The 15,587-nt window shown below is 42.9% G+C and overlaps 4 protein-coding genes across 5 annotated transcripts; 3 read left to right on the top strand and 1 right to left on the bottom strand.

Moving 5' to 3' along the window:
* The first annotated feature begins 78 nt into the window (after window positions 1-78).
* On the top strand, window positions 79-3,298 carry LOC124320996 (RNA polymerase-associated protein Rtf1-like). The gene is made up of 11 exons (XM_046783909.1): window positions 79-317; window positions 383-611; window positions 679-898; window positions 957-1,210; window positions 1,277-1,527; window positions 1,584-1,904; window positions 1,970-2,020; window positions 2,083-2,178; window positions 2,241-2,335; window positions 2,400-2,851; window positions 2,914-3,298. Exons 1-11 carry the CDS (start codon window positions 222-224, stop codon window positions 3,015-3,017), a joined length of 2,169 nt encoding a protein of 722 aa, XP_046639865.1. The 5' UTR covers window positions 79-221; the 3' UTR covers window positions 3,018-3,298.
* On the bottom strand, window positions 3,100-3,697 carry LOC124320998 (N-alpha-acetyltransferase 38, NatC auxiliary subunit-like). Its single transcript, XM_046783912.1, has 3 exons — window positions 3,591-3,697; window positions 3,362-3,518; window positions 3,100-3,299 (listed from the first exon to the last, which is right to left on the bottom strand). Exons 1-3 carry the CDS (start codon window positions 3,693-3,695, stop codon window positions 3,187-3,189), a joined length of 375 nt encoding a protein of 124 aa, XP_046639868.1. The 5' UTR covers window positions 3,696-3,697; the 3' UTR covers window positions 3,100-3,186.
* A 618-nt stretch (window positions 3,698-4,315) lies between these two features.
* LOC124326346 (type IV pilus biogenesis and competence protein PilQ-like) lies at window positions 4,316-5,602 on the top strand. Its single transcript, XM_046785109.1, has 4 exons — window positions 4,316-4,518; window positions 4,577-4,713; window positions 4,878-4,933; window positions 5,003-5,602. The coding sequence occupies exons 2-4, from the start codon at window positions 4,696-4,698 to the stop codon at window positions 5,496-5,498; spliced, it is 570 nt and encodes a 189-aa protein (XP_046641065.1). The 5' UTR covers window positions 4,316-4,518; window positions 4,577-4,695; the 3' UTR covers window positions 5,499-5,602.
* Window positions 5,603-6,248: 646 nt separating this feature from the next.
* Window positions 6,249-14,221, top strand: LOC124328007 (tyrosine-protein kinase-like otk). 2 transcript variants are annotated; one of them, XM_046786929.1, is made up of 13 exons: window positions 6,249-6,705; window positions 7,024-7,374; window positions 10,228-10,675; window positions 10,739-10,869; window positions 10,929-11,225; window positions 11,302-11,586; window positions 11,655-11,927; window positions 11,997-12,144; window positions 12,222-12,349; window positions 12,426-12,635; window positions 12,713-12,829; window positions 12,898-13,280; window positions 13,357-14,221. In XM_046786929.1, exons 1-13 carry the CDS (start codon window positions 6,666-6,668, stop codon window positions 13,777-13,779), a joined length of 3,234 nt encoding a protein of 1,077 aa, XP_046642885.1. In that variant the 5' UTR covers window positions 6,249-6,665; the 3' UTR covers window positions 13,780-14,221. The 2 variants fall into 2 exon arrangements, with proteins under 2 accessions (XP_046642885.1, XP_046642884.1); XM_046786928.1 differs by having other exon boundaries at window positions 6,251-6,705; window positions 12,704-12,829.
* Window positions 14,222-15,587: the final 1,366 nt, after the last annotated feature.

Genomic DNA, 15,587 nt, shown 5'->3' with positions numbered 1-15,587 from the left:
TGATCATCTAAAAAATTTCGATCATTAAATTCGTAAAAAACTTCAAAGTTTTCTTTTTCCATTTGGCAATGCTGCATGTTGGGACTTGAGAATCAATGGCGCTAAGGTATCACGAAGGGAGGTTCAGTCGTCATTGTTGAAGCGGAGTTTTTTGTGTGTTATTCGTAATTGTGCATCTCTTAATATTTATTTATTCCGATTTTGAACTGTTTTAACTTAAAATGAGCAAACGTCGTGCTGAATCTTCGTCAGGTAGTGGAAGTGGTAGTGGGAGTAGCAGCAGCAGTAGTAGTAGCAGTGAATCAGATGCCGAGTCGGTAAGTAATGCAATTTCAGTGTTTTGTCGTGCAGCTAAAAGTGAGGAACCAATTCTTGTTAATAGGGCTTGGTGACTTCGCCAAAGAAACGTCAACGAACTGGGGTTGCAGCCAGCAATTCCCCGCCTAAGCCGGTAGCACATGATTCAGATTCAGAAACCTCAGATTCAGATGATGACTGGGATGCTAGTGGCAAGAAGAAGAAGCCCAAGAAGAAGAAAGCTAAACTTAGTTCAGGAAAACCTAATCGAAAACCCTCAAGTGACAATGAAAGCCATTCTGACCCAGAAGAAGGTGGAAAAATGAGAATCGTCTGTTTACATGGTTCCTTTGTCTTGAATCCTCTCATTTTGTATTAAAGGTGAAGTTTCAGATAACTCTGATTCTGATGATGGAGCTAGAAAAAGTGGAAGTTCTAGTAGCTATTCCAGCTCTGAGTCTGAAGAAGAATTTAATGATGGGTATGATGAGAACCTTATGGGAGATGATAATGATCAGGCTCGTCTTGCCTCCATGACTGAAAAAGAAAGAGAAGAAGAGCTGTTCAACCGAAATGAAAGAAGAGAAGTTATGAGGACAAGGTACATTATATGTGATATCTTTAGAGTGAACTCCATGTCCTTACTTTTATGTTTTAAGGTTTGAAATTGAAAAGAAACTAAAGGCTGCCAAACGTAAAGAGCAGCACAAGAAAAAATCTTCCCATAAAGGCAAGAAGGACAACAAAGACAAGGGGCTTTCTAAGGACTGGGGTGATAAAGATCTCGACAAAGATGTTAAAGAGAGAAGTAAGGAACGAAAGAAGACTGTTGAAGAAAACAAGGGGAAGACCGACAAGAAAGCTCAGGCTATGACCGCCTTGAAAGCTCGCCGAGAGGAAAAGAAAGAGAGAGGTACTTGTTCAAATACATTCGATCAACTCTTCTTGGATAGGGTAAACATTGTTTCTTGTTCAACAGAGGAAAAGGAGAAACAGCGCATTGAAGATCGCAAGAACGACGATAAGGATGGAGATCTCGACGGGGTATCTGCCGATGCTAACAAGAAGAAACTGAAAGCATCTGATGTCTACTCTGACGATAGTGGTTCCGATTCAGATTCTGGATCTGATTTTAGCACAGATAAACACGGTGCTGCTGGTAAATCCTCATTTCCCTCATCAAGCAAACGACAGCAGAGCAGCTCCAGTAGCAGTAGTAGTGATTCCGATGTAGGTGACACTATTATCTGTTGATGAACCTTAACTAACTGCTTGCATTCATCTAGGAGGACGACAAAAAAAGTAGCAAAGCTAAGAAGCCGGTGTTTGTTGAAAGCAAAGAGCAGCTGGGACGAATTCGTTTATCTCGTCACAGGCTTGAAAAATGGGTGCATGCACCTTTTCTCAAACGAGCTATTGTTGGTTGCTTTGTTCGAGTTGGAATCGGCATGAACAACGGCAGATCAGTTTACAGGATTGCCGAAATCATTGATGTCTGTGAAACCGGCAAAATTTATCAACTAGGCTCCACCAAAACAAACAAAGGAATACGACTGAAGCATGGTGCTCAAGAAAGAGTTTTTCGGATTGAATTCGTTAGCAATCAGGTACGTCTTGTTATAGAATTATGATGGGCCCACTTTTTTTTTCATACGCCGTTGTGTTTGTCCAGGATTTCAGTGACTCAGAATTCAAAAAATGGTTGGACGATTGTAACACTCAGGTACTCTTCAATGTACAATGTATCAATGTACTCTTCACTTCTAACACGCTTCACTTACTCAGGGAACATCTCCTCCAACTCTAGAAGATATCGAGAAAAAGCTCAAAGACATAAAAGAAGCTGCCAATTTTGAATTCAATGAAGAAGACATTAACCAGGTAATTTGGTTGATTTAAAGTATATGTCGTGAGTAATGCATAATTATTTGCCAATCGTGTAGATGTTGGAAGAAAAAGGACGATTCCGGAAGACTCCTTACAACTATGCTATGCGTAAAAATCAATTGATGAAGGAACGAGACGTAGCTCTACTAAAGTATGTCGCAAATTTCTCAACAATCAGAAGTTGGATATTGATTGACTGTCGATTACCTTAACAGAGGAGAGGAAGAAGAAACGGAACGCATCACTAAAGAATTGGCCGAACTGGAGGAGAGAGCTGATGAGCTGAGCAAGCGATCTCTTTCAACAACGCTGTCGTCTATTTCGTTCATCAATGAACGTAATCGCAAGCGCAATGTAGAAAGAGCAGAAGAAGCCATTCTTGAGGAGATTCGAGCCAGTGGAGGACAGAAAACCGAAGATCCGTTCACTCGAAGAAGCACTAGGCCCGGAAAGTCAGGAGGTTACCGTCCTAATGCCGATGGAATTCCGCCTGGACCCGACCCTCTTGCTCCAGTAATTAAAACTGAAAGTCAGTCGGCAACTGCCAATAATGAAGGCAGAACTGATTCGAAAGACAAAGCTAAACTGGTTGCAAAGCCAAAAACTAGTGATCTATTTTCTGCACACGATTTTGATATAAAAATAGATTTAGAAGTCCCTCTTCAATGTAAGTTAACTAAAATAATCAAGAATTCAGTTGACATTTTAATTTTCTATTTTTGATTACAGCTCAACCAGTTGCTGTCACTCCAAAACCTGTGGCCAACCTGAAAGAAGCCCCTCGTCGTTCCCTCAACTTAGAAGATTATAAGAAAAAACGTGGATTAATTTGAACTAGAAGCTCCCTTTACTCACATTGACTTAAAAGCATAAAAGACTAATAAATTAAAATCTTAACAAGTCAGTATGAAGCAATTGAACTGACAAACAAATCAACTTTGTATTCCTCCAATAGTGTTAAGCATGTATGATACATTAAGCCAATACACAACCTGGCTGATGTCATGTAATATATGGAGAGTTGTGTACCATCAGATCATCAACTGAGATTGAAACAATATACTTCCCTGGCACCATTGCCAATCCTAATACACGTGGCTCTTCAGCAGCATTATCTGTTTGTGTTAACTGTTTCTAGTCACTACAATCATAATGTTTAAGTCAAAACTTGTTTTACCATCTGGAGGAGGGTACTCATAACAGGATCCAAGAATTATGTTGCAATCTCTATCTGTGCACAAAAACTGCCCAATCAAGGTGCGACCGTCTTCAATCTCTATTTTCATAACAGCATTGAGCCAAGATTCCAGTTTCAGCCTTCCGGGAGATTTAACCTTTTGGAAAATAAATGAAATCAGTGTTGTGATGAGCATTTAAGTCTAAAAAAGAATCACTTCTGGACGTACTTTCATAGTAAGTTCCTTTTCTTTTGATGACTCCTTCGAAATATCAACCATTTCAATGTTTTCGAGCTTTGACAGACCGTCCATTTTTTCCCCATTTCCATGCATTTAGGGTATCGCAACAGAGATGGCGCTAAAGTAGCGCGAATTTTAAACGAAATTAAAAGAGAACATTTTACAAGATTTTTGTCATCTTATATCAGGAGAATAAATAAGGGAAACTTTAACCGGTTGTGTATAGGATAAAATTAATAAAATCCTTAGGGTCCTTTGTATTCTGATAAAGAGTAATTTTTTTAGTTTTTTATTTAATGTAATATGAATAAATCAACTTGGTAGCTATTGGCCCTCATTGCGTCTAGGTCTTGATAAGCAAATTTCAGATGATAGTGCCCATGAATTATGATGGAGCTTAACGTGGTTAAGTGGCTGTCAGAGGTGCAATCCTTAATCCCCACACTGTTTGTGTGTGATGTTACCGCACAGCTCAGTACTTTGTTTTATTACTCAACAAGTTCCTTCGAATCTAGGATCAAGCAATGTTTGAGACGAAACAATATTTTCTGTACTTAACTATGAAAAAAATACAGTCAGCCAGTCACGATTGTACAAAATTATATTCCCCATTTTATACGAAAGAAATCAACTTAGCAACGGCCAAGATAAAAATAACCTTACCTGTTTTTAATTTTATGACCCTTCTAGATTTTCCGACCTTGCTTTAAAAAAAAGAAACACGAAAAGGGATTTGCAGCAGATTGTTGATAGGCCACTAAGAAAAACATGTTTGTCTGAACGAAGAAGAGCGGAAGGAGCTTTAAAGTAATTTTTAAAAATAGGTCGAAGGGGACGCGATTGTTAACCTTGGTTTGGTTGTGACCAGCACAATGCGCTGTGTGAAAGCAGGTGAACAATTTCACCTTTGAACTAGGTCAGTTTTCCTATTTGACTTTCCCTCCTCCGCATAGTAACCGTTAATTCAATTCCAGCTGATTTGCCCGTCTACCTGGAACTGGACTATTTAAAGGCCTGCGATTTCTTTGGAAGACACTCACTTCACCTTTGCAAGTTCTCCAGTCAACAGCACTCCAATTCCTACTACTTCATCATGAATACCTTCAAAACTGTAAGTATCAAAACTTTTTAGATTTAATTTTTATTTAAATGTTATTCCCATGTTTCTCTAAATTTAAGTTGAGTTTTTTTTAACTCTTTTATTTTTGACATATTGCGAGTCGCTAGAAATACCTCACTTATTCTTTACAAAAATGTTTGGTCTTAATTATTTAGGTCGTTATGATCTGCGCCATGTTGGCTGCTTCCTGCTCCGGCCAATACTTGTCTCAGTGAGTTTGAACTTTAATTCCATTTTATACTTGGAGAGTCTTGCGTCATTCAATGCTTATGTGTTTTAGATCTTCTGGATCTTCTGGCCAAGGATCTCAATCCGGAAGCGGAATGATGGGCAGCCAATTGCCGTCGTACGTCGCACAAGCCCAGCAGAGCAGCCCAGCCATGGAGCAGCAAAGACCGGCTTTTACCGCTGATCAATCCCGACCATTGTCTAGCGGCAGCTCTTCTCTTCTTGGCGGAGGCGCAAGTGCTCCGGCCACTACCCAGCAGATCTGCTCTTGCATCACCATCAACCCCGCAGCAGCAGCAGCATCATCCGCCCAGCAATCCGCCCCTGCCTCATCGGTTGACTCCGCTGCCCAGCAGACATTCTCTGCCCCTGCCCAGCAGACCTTCGCTGCTCCCCAACAGCAGACCTTCTCTGCTCCTGCCCAGCAGACATTCGCTGCTCCTGCCCAGCAACAATCGTTCGCCGCCCAGTCCGCTCAATCATACTCTTCTGCCCCAGCTGTTTCCCAGCAAGGCCCCGCTCAGCGCCCAGCCAGCACTGGATATTAACTTGTTTAACATTCGTGCCAGCTCTTTCACATATAATTTGACTCCCTTCGTCATCACATCTTTCTTCTGTAATGCGATAACAATTCACAATTACACTCATTCTTAAATCAATTTTTAATGAATTATTTGACTTAAACTCAACTTAATCATAGCGACCAATCATTTTAGTCATCTCCAGGAAATCGTTTTTCTCCTTTCAAAATTTAATTCAACATAGATCCAAGATTTAAAACTAAATCTACTATTATCATAAATTTTTTTTGGTATAATTTTACGCCCTTAATATTCATACGACCCATGTGTCGCCCTTGTAATTATTAGTAGAACTAAGCTGTCAATAAGTTCCAGATGTCCAGACTCTAAACGGAAACACATATCTTATAACCGTGAAGAGGACAAAGAGTTCAAATACCGCGCCATTGTAGTAAGCCTACCAGTCGGAAATGCCATCAACTTTGATTTTGAAAAGACCAAAGGAAAATAATACTGGTTTTCACACGGTGTCTGTATGTATGACTTCTCTATAAGGAACACTGCCATATCTCTCTACGCACCACCCAACCAGCCGCCGCCGAACATAAATAATTAACCCCTTTTTCTCATAAAACAGAAAATGTTTTTGACTGGCTTCAAGGTAGTTCAAACACCACACGCAGGTTTGACGTAGGTTTATAATCGACGTCAATATCTTGTTTTTTTTTCCTCTTCTAAGATTTGAATGCGTTTAGTTTAGTTTTTGTTTTGTTTTTTTCTTGACTTTGGGAGATTACGACAACCGTTCAGGGATGGCGCTGGTTATCACCCCCCCCTCCGGTATTGTATTGGCTGCCGTTTTTCAGACGTGGGGTGGGCGTGAACACGACCAGTTGTGTGTCCATCTCTTCCGCACACACACACCCGACTGTATACAAGCTACCGAGCTCTACCTAACCCACAGTATCTCGACTGTGAGTGACGAGGATAAACATATATATCTGTTCAACATCGCCGCGAGTCGGTTACACTTCAGTTGGGACTCGTTGACTCCGCACAAGTCCTGGCTCGACGTGGGACCCGACAACAACCCCAAAAACTGCGGGGGGGCCCTTTTTTGATTTTGTGTCTTTCATGTTGCACCGGCTAGTTTGCATTTCACATCGTTGACATCTCACAGTGTGGCTGAACGACATGGCAGCCGATTTCACCTTCCTGCGGCTGGCGTGGACCGGTAAGAAGTTTTGAGAATTTTTTCCAACTTGTAGCCAAATAATCCATCGGAATTGTTAGATGATGATGAAGCGGATTATATGACTATAAATATCAAACATGTCAGCGCTTATGCTATTTCATCCCTGCCAGTCGAGTCCCTCAGCAGCAGCAGCAGCAGCTCTAGGACTTTGAACAATGTCCTCGTCAAATTTGGATCGCTTCCAATTTCTATTTTATCGCTTTTGAATGATGCGGCTGCCCAAAAAGTCCTGTCTCACGATCGTCCTCAAATTCTTTGACGGTTGTTAGTAATTCAATTTTTTGATTTTTTCCCCAGGTCTTGTGGTGGTGGTGATGATCAAAACGACAGTGCTGAGTGATTGCGTGACGTGCCAAGACGATTTCTACTTCCGCAAGTGGCCGGTGAGTCCTGCAGGGATCATTCGGACTGGTCAGAGCGTCGAACTGGAGTGCCGAGTGTCGGCCGAGGATCGGATCAGCATCAGCTGGACGCTCAACGGTGAGCTGCTCATCAATTCCAGCCGGCGCTACCAGAATTCGACGACCGGAGCTTTGGTCATCCGCCGTGCGGATCACCGTCTCGACTCGGGCGATTTCGCCTGCACCGCCACCAACGTCTCTTCCGGTTTCTCCATCGCATCTCAGCTGGCCACTCTGATGATTCACTGTAAGCTCGCCCTGCTGCTGTTTAATCATAATCAGCTTCCCCCCAATATACTTTGTGTGTGTCATTCCAAAGAGCGTTTAAGCACACACAATCACACAGTAGGCGCTATAGAAAAAAGAGATATCCCAGGCGCGAATATTACATGGTGTGTGCGTGTGGGGGGAAAGATTTTTAACGACGATCGTCGTAAATCTGTCAACTTCCCCCCCTTTTCACGGCCGTCTGCCGCGCCCACAGATCCATGACCGACGGGAAACTATAGCCAAAAAGAGACGACCCTCTCGTCATCTATACACGCGCGCTGCTGAGGTTTTCCGTCTGCCAACACCGAAAAAGCTGCCCCCCACAACTTTATTTTCCCCTCTTCATTTGAGAGATATTCACTTTTATGACCTCTATACTATACTATAGGTCCGCCAACTGCTCTCTTTCGGTTGGGGCTTTTTTATTCGTTTTCATATGTGTGTGTATATATATATAACCCCGGCGTGTTCAATCCGCCGGAGCGCGCGCGTGCTTCTCTGCTCCGAATTTTTTTGATATTGTTGCATCCGCCGGGAAACAAAAAGCAAGAAGGATCTCCCCCCTTCTTATTCTTTTGGCCCATGGTAACCAACAATTGCCAGGGCTGCTGCTGCTGCTGCTGCCTTTTGCAGATGGGAAACGGGGGCCCTGAAGCGAGGGGGTGAAGCGTGTGTATATATTTATGTACAGTACACACACACACACGTAACAGACGTAGATATATTTATATACTGTATATAAATTGTATTTAATCCCCCCCAGCCGCCGCCGCTATATGTGCCGACCGGCTTCGTTATCGCGTGACATTTAGAGCTACAAAAGGGAGAGGAAATAGGAGGAGACGGTTGTTATGTATGCTGCCTGCAGTTTTTTAGCTTTTTTTCCTATTTTTTCTCTATTGTTTTCTGGGCCCAGTTCTACACACATGTCCCCGCCCTGCCCTGTTGTACACGATGAAGTCGTTCGGTCCGAAAAGACACAAAAATTTCTGCTTTGTTGTCTCCTGACCTTTTCGGAAATGTCTTCCAAGCATTTTCTTATATTCAACGTATAACATATAAACTCGGTTACAGTCTAGAAAAGACTGTAATAATAAGGCTTCTGTTGCAGCTAGAGAGAGTCCAGTCGGTCGAATAACGAACCCCATATGGCTCTCGGTTTCTTTGGCGATGGTGGCCGGTGGTGGTGGGCAATGGCCCCACCCCTCTTGTTTCTTTGACTACATGTTTCGCTATCGCATAGTACTATGTTATACGACACTCGAGAAAAAGTTTTGCTTTCTGCTTCTTCCCTCTTACTATAGACGTATACGTTATTCTCTGCTGGCCGCGTTCACGTCGTAAAAAAATATTTCTTTATGGGCCGATATCTTTTGTTGGGATATACACACACAACTTGTGTCCAGTCGTCTAGTCCTCTCACAGTGTACATGTGTGTGTACTCTGTTTGCAGACGCATTTATGAACCACACACACACACCATTTTAGCTGTTTTATTTTTTTCCATCCCATCTCTTGGCCTTTTAGCTTTGTTTTATAGACAGATAGCGTAATAGTATAGATTCAAGCTATATAATCGCCGAGATACGGCCGCCGTAATATAAAGAAAAACCGGAAACTTTTTTATTTTTTGATGTTGCGACATTGGGTTCCCACAGCGGTCGCCGGGCGTACATAATATCCAGCAAATTTGATGTTCTTTTCTTTCCAGCTTTTGTTCTTTCTCTTAAAAAGTGTGTTTGACGTTAAATCCTATTAGTCCGGGTTCTTCGGTGTAAAGGGGATAAGGAGCAAAGAGAGCTATCTGAGGTTTGTGTCAAGGAGGATAGCTGCTATACTCCTATAAGGCTCCTATAGTCGGAGTAGAAAAGAGAGAAGAGATCGTTTAAATATTTGTATCTCGTAACGGCCGAGTCGGTTGCAAATATTTACCGCCACAAGTTGCCAGCAGCCAACGGGTCGTAAACCAAAAGTTCGGGGTGAGAGTCTATTCCTCTTTGCTGTTGTGCGGGATAAAGGCTGTTTCCTATTGCGATAGGAACCGCCTTCTTTTTTCTTTCTAAAATTCTTCCCCCCCCCCCCTATACTATATCGCCTTGATGTTTTTGTTTTGATTTTCTACCATTTTCTTCTTTACTTCCTCTTTAGTTTTCCGAACGCGTTTACGCTTTTCCGGCCAGGGGAAGTTGCTCCTTTTTTTCACTGTCGGCGTCGAATTTTTCTGCCTTGACGTAATAACACGTTCCCTCGTTTCTTTTGAAGAGAAGGGGGAATATACTCTGGTCGCTTTTTCCCCCCTCTCTCCGGCGCGGTAACCCAATTCACCACTGTCTAAACTGTATACAAGAGGAGCCTTCAAAGTGTTTGAAGAAACATGTACTACTATACTCTTATAGTGCTGCTGCTGCTGTGGTGGTGTGTATGTTGTTTATTCATATTGCCGCCGTGTTTAACAGCTCGCGCAGCATGCGGCTATTAAACTGGCCCAGCACTCGCAGCAGCAGCAGCAGACTCGTATAATTGGTTAACGGATGACTTGGTTTCTCCCGCGCGTTAAGAAAAAAAAAAGCTCATCTTACGATAGAGCATAACACGATAGGACGTATAAACAGCTCGCCATTTCACAGTTGGGAAAGATGTGAGAAAACATTAACCTGGACATTTTTCTCAAAAGAAGTGAGAGAAACTCCTTTTCCCAGTATCTTAATGGACTCGGGCTCTGCTTTAGCTCCGTCAACATTTTGATTTGTGGCATCTTCATAAACTTGACGGTTCGGAAAATAATAACCGTTGGTTTGGTTGTTGTTGTTTCTGGTGGTGGTTCTGGCAGGGATCGGCAATGCGACGAGGATCGACTTGCAGTCGCTAACGACCGGCCGTCATATCGTCGAGGACGAGCTGTCGGGTCTGGCGCAGGTCAACGAAGGGGAAGATGTGGCCCTTCACTGTCAAGTGGACGGGTCGGGCGAGATCCTCTACGACTGGTTCCACAACGGCCGCCGGATCCCCAAAAGCAAAACGAAACGCTTGGCCCTCAACTCGCTGTCCACCTCGGCCAGCGGCACCTACACCTGCTCGGCCAAGAACGGAGCCGGACAGCACTCGAAATTCAACGTCCCTTTCGGCCTGTCGTCCAGTCAAGTCACCAGGCAGCTGGTCCGCTTCACCAAAGAAACGGTGGCGCAACTCGACACCACCGTCCGCCTTCCGTGTTCCTTCCAGCCTCCGGCTCCCGTCGAGTGGCACTTTCGCGGCAGTCTCCTCGGCCAAACATCTCAGTAACTATATACACGGAAACGATATTTGGTATTGAATTTAATTGGATCATTATGTCAATTCAGGTACACTGTTGAAGCTGATGGGCATCTGGTCATTTCCAAAGTCAATCAGCTGAGCGAGGGTTGGTACCATTGCCGGCCGAGCATCAGTGAAAGCGACGTGGAAGAATACGGTTCCCACTTAAAAGTTGCTTGTAAGTCTGTTTTTAAAATAGATCGATTCATTTATCTAAAATTGAATTGAATTGTGTAGATCTGAATGATTTCGCCAAAACGGCCATTGACCCGCCCCCGCCACTCTCCAATGGCCATCACTATTATTTCGCCGAGTACTCGACAGCCGAGTTGACTTGCATCGCACCCGATGGTCTTCCACCGCCAACCATCTGGTGGGAGGGGCCTTCCGGTCAGGTCTTGACCCCTCCGTCGCCAACCGCCGATTCCATTCTCCTCCTGAACAGGGTTTTAAACGAAGACGCTGGCACGTACAGATGCCGGGCCGGAAATGCAGCCCGCAACGTGTCCATTCAAGTTCACCTGGTGGTGACATGTAAGTATTTTTTAAAATATGATGGAAATAGATTTATTTTCCCTATTAGTTATCAAATTATTATTTCTTTTTCCAGCTCCGCCGATGGTCCAGCAACATCCTTTGAGCGCTACACTCAACGAAGATGAAACGGCGTCGATGAGCTGCACATTTTCAGGATCGCCAGCACCGGCGACGACCGTCCAGTGGTTGAAAGACGGGCAACCGCTAGTCGATCCGCCCAAACCCATCCATGGCCTCCGCAATTCAACACTGAAATTCGTCACGGCCAACAAGAGACATGGCGGCAACTACGCGTGTCGGTTGAAAACCATTGGTCACCATCCGGTCGATTCTCAAACGGCCACTTTGCATGTCCGAGGTAATAAATTTCGCCGATTGATTCACGGTTATGTATTCATTAGATGATTTAATTGATTTTTGTGACAGAAAAATTAAAGTTTACGGTGCCACCGGTGGCCAAGAGTTTGGAGCTTGGCACAGTCCGCAAGATTTTGTGCAAAGCTCAAGGCAATCCAGCTCCCATCGTCCAATGGGTCAAGGAAGGCTTGAAGCCGTTGCTGGTCTGGCCGCCACACATCGAAGACGTCAACGGAACGCTCATTTTTCACGGAGTCCAGGACGATGATGCCGGCCAATACACTTGCATCGCCACCAATTCTCAAGGGCTCATCAGCGCTTCCATCTTGATCAACGTGACGAGTAATAAATGACAACAACTATTTTTGAATTTCCCGCCAAAGTTTGATTTTGACGTAATACTTCCACCAGTGTCCCCACATTTCACGTCGCTACCCAACAACATCACGTTCGCCAAGGAAGGCACGAAAGTTGAACTGAATTGCAGAGCGGAAGGTTATCCTGCCCCGACAATTCAATGGGATCGAGATTCCGTCATGGACGGATTTACTTCCGATCGGTAACACACCTTAAAATACAAAATTCAGTTAAAAATTAACGGGGTTATAATTGTGTAACTTGGTTTTTTTGTTTCAGATTCTCTGTGGATCGAAACGGGACGTTGACAATACAAAATGCCCAGCCAGAGGATCAAGGATTTTACGGATGCACGGCTGGTAATGCCGGAGGATTTAAAAGGGCAGAGTTTCGTTTGGTGGTAAAAGGTAAATACTCGAATTTTAATTCAACAGCAAAAGGTTATTTAAAATAATGTTTTTTTTTTTTTTTTTTTAAATTTAGATTGGGAATACCAATCAGGTGATTACGACGGTGCTGAATCCATCGCCAAGACTATAATAATCACGTTAGGAGCGGCCGCTGCCTACATCTTCTTGTCGGTTGGTTTGTTGATTTGGTGTCGATTGAGACGACGCCAAAGAAAATTGCGATCACCTAATGACGGCGGTGCTAGTGGTGCAGAAGCTCAACTCGACGTTCAAACAGCTTTACGTGAGTTTCTTCAAAAATCTATTATACACATAACATTTCTAATTCAATATAATTTTTTAAACCGACAGTGACAAAAGTAGATGGTCGTCAGTCTCCGGCCATTGACAAGTTAAATGTTCCCAACTCCTCAATCACTAAAGGAGCATTACAAGGCAAAGGCCGGTTTGGAGATATCCTTGAAGGCTCTGTAACTGGTGAGCTAAATTTTATCATTATTATTTTTTTTTCTATTAAAATTAAACAATTCAATTGAATATGACAGGTCTGAGTTCAGCAGAAGGCAGCACTCGTGTTCTACTCAGGATATTGAGTACTCGAGACGAGGACCTGAACATTGAATTCCGCCGACAGGTGGATATGTTCCATCGAGTCCGCCACGCCAATTTGGTGGCCGTGCTGGGCTGCTGTCGGGACTCGCCCGACTTTCAAATGATTCTCATGGAATACCACCCGTACATCAATCTGAAATCGCATTTGCTGTCGACTACTTCTTCGTCTCAGCCGCCGTGGTCGGTCGCCCAAATTCAAAGCGCCACAATTCAGATCGCTCGAGGAATGAACGCACTAGCCGAAGCCCGCTTCGTTCACCGTGATCTGGGCACGCGAAATATCCTGGTCGCATTCCATGGCAAAGATAATACCAAGGTATATACATTTAAATTATACAGTAGCCCTATGGGTGATTTGATGGATTTTCGAAATTTCGTTGGTTCCCGCCCAGGTGTGTTTGAAGATCGGCAGCTTCGGAATGGACAAGGAGCCGTTCAACAACGATTACTACGTCTACAAGCACCAGTCGATCGCTCTGCGCTGGCTCCCGCACGAAGCAGCGTTGGAGGATGAATATTCAACCAAGTCTGACGTGTGGATGTTCGCCGTCACGATCTGGGAGCTGCATCACGCCGCCCAACGGCCTCTGTCCGACCGATCGGACGAGGTTCTGCTGGCCGATTTGAGGAAGAAATGCGGCCAACTCTGGGACGCTTCCTTCTGCAAATCGAACGCCATGTCCAGTTTACTTGTCAAGTGTTGGTCACACGACCCCATTCTCAGGCCGTCTTTCGACGAACTGCTGGTTTGCGCTGAATCTAATAGCAATAACGCAACGCCATCAACCAGCAACGGCGAATCTAAAACCCGATGAACATTTACTATCAGCAATTCTTTTGCCGTCTCTCTCTCTCTCTCAATGGTCGCACTAAAAGTTGATTTTGTCTTTTTGTAAAAAGCCCTTCGCCTATATCTTACACCGAATTATATTTTGTGAACAACTTATCCTATTATACTATCGATTCTTTCGCTTCACTTTTGATGATCCAGCTATTATTTAGTTCCGGAATGTATTTTGTATTCTCGTGATGGTCGTAACGATTTCCCTATTACTCTACTTGCTTTAAAAAAGTAGAAAGGGGTGTGTTTGAGTTGTTTCATTAGATACAGTTTTATTTTCAAAGAAATCTTGCTCCCAAATCCAGCAGTGATGTCATTAGTCATTCTTTTAGTCTTTGACCACGATGGATTCATGAAATTTGACTTATAGTTTTCAAATAAGAAAACTGAAATAAAAGGAATAGCGTTTATTTTCATGCAGATGTTTCCGTGTTGATCATATTCGGGCTCTCATCGCAGATCCAATTAGTATTTAAGAAGATCTGTAGCAAACATAAAAATATATCTAGTATGAAATTGAGGCCCATGGTGACGTCACCAAATAGTTCATAATATAAATAGGCAAATACCGTAGGTGATAAATATATTGATATTGAATCCAGGTAAATACTAGTGTTCCTTCGAATAAAGTTCTTTCGAATAAAAAGTTTTATTCTATTTGTATCCTTTATTCGAAATATTTTAAAAAACATCGAAAATCGAATAAAAGAATACAAATTCCAAAGCCAATTTTTGGATACTGTTTAGCTTTTCCTTGAAGTCTTATTGTCGGACTTTTGAAATATTTAAAATTCAATGAAGTCGGGTATGCAAATAATTTAAAAACTGAATGGAGTTCTATTGTCGCGTATAGTGGAGTTCTACTGTCGCATACAAAGAAATTTAAAAAAATCATTTAAAATATTGGGGTTCTATTGTCGGTGGGTTATTCGTTCAAACTCGAACAAGTTGGGCTGTGTGTGTAAAGAGAGAGCCATCAAGTTGTAATTTTAAAACCAAATTCCCTTCGTCTGTAAAATTAAAATAATCGATGAATCAAAATAAAATGCGAAAATTTGAAGTTTCAAATTTTGGCCACTACCGTGCAGATGGCGCGTCAGCCGAGACGGCCGATACATTTTCGCAGAAAATTGAATTAATTCAATTGATGAAATTAATTTAAATAAAAAATAACGATTGAACAATTTGGCTTTTAATATTTCTAATTCAATACAATCAGCACATCAGAAGTTTGACGTGAAAATGTATTCACAAACGGAAGTTAAACGAGTCAAACGGCTGGTGCAAAAGAATTTCCCATGGCGAATGTCAATATAAACAGAGCGTCACATATCCAAATCAATATGATTGAAGATTTCACTCAAAGTTTACTTTCTTCAATTCTCCAACTCCAAAATCTTCCAGTAATTCTTCATCCAGAGCAACTCGATTGCAAATCTCGAAAATGGCGTTCTCGTCCTTCAGTTTATTTTCTCCGTTTTCTCAATGGCCTAACCAGACATTCGGTGGATTTGTTTACCCCAATAACAACCAGCCGGAATGCGGATCTCCAATTGATTTGATAAATGATAACGTCTGTCATAATATCATGTTTGAATTTCCCGCTGAGAAAATGGAGGTGTGCCCGAGAGGTGGAACGAAGCGCAAGAGCGAAGACGACTGGTCAATTTCCAAGCCAGCCTCCTCGACCAACATGCCTGATAGCAAAAAGATCTGCTTATTAGTTGCATTACCTGATGAGAAAAGGAAAAAGATCCTCAGCCCGGGCAACAAGCGCCGACG

This window comes from Daphnia pulicaria, chromosome 1 (genome assembly GCF_021234035.1).
Source record: "Daphnia pulicaria isolate SC F1-1A chromosome 1, SC_F0-13Bv2, whole genome shotgun sequence".
Taxonomy (NCBI): Eukaryota; Metazoa; Arthropoda; class Branchiopoda; order Diplostraca; family Daphniidae; genus Daphnia; species Daphnia pulicaria.
The sequence above is the reverse complement of the archived record's forward strand: the minus strand, read 5'-3'. Positions and strand labels throughout refer to the sequence as shown.

Excerpts from the sequence above, each read along its gene's own strand:
- LOC124320996 (XM_046783909.1), top strand. The coding sequence starts at position 222 with ATGAGCAAACGTCGTGCTGAATCTTCGTCAGGTAGTGGAAGTGGTAGT. Across the intron at positions 2,179-2,240 it reads ATGAAGAAGACATTAACCAG|ATGTTGGAAGAAAAAGGACG; the intron begins GTAATTTGGTTG and ends CCAATCGTGTAG. Across the intron at positions 2,336-2,399 it reads CGAGACGTAGCTCTACTAAA|AGGAGAGGAAGAAGAAACGG; the intron begins GTATGTCGCAAA and ends TTACCTTAACAG.
- LOC124320998 (XM_046783912.1), bottom strand. The coding sequence starts at position 3,695 with ATGCATGGAAATGGGGAAAAAATGGACGGTCTGTCAAAGCTCGAAAAC. Across the intron at positions 3,519-3,590 it reads AAAAGGAACTTACTATGAAA|GTTAAATCTCCCGGAAGGCT; the intron begins GTACGTCCAGAA and ends ATTTTCCAAAAG. Across the intron at positions 3,300-3,361 it reads TGAGTACCCTCCTCCAGATG|ATAATGCTGCTGAAGAGCCA; the intron begins GTAAAACAAGTT and ends TAACACAAACAG.
- LOC124326346 (XM_046785109.1), top strand. Across the intron at positions 4,934-5,002 it reads TCCGGCCAATACTTGTCTCA|ATCTTCTGGATCTTCTGGCC; the intron begins GTGAGTTTGAAC and ends TATGTGTTTTAG.
- LOC124328007 (XM_046786928.1), top strand. The coding sequence starts at position 6,666 with ATGGCAGCCGATTTCACCTTCCTGCGGCTGGCGTGGACCG. Across the intron at positions 11,928-11,996 it reads CATCTTGATCAACGTGACGA|TGTCCCCACATTTCACGTCG; the intron begins GTAATAAATGAC and ends TACTTCCACCAG. Across the intron at positions 13,281-13,356 it reads ATGGCAAAGATAATACCAAG|GTGTGTTTGAAGATCGGCAG; the intron begins GTATATACATTT and ends GTTCCCGCCCAG.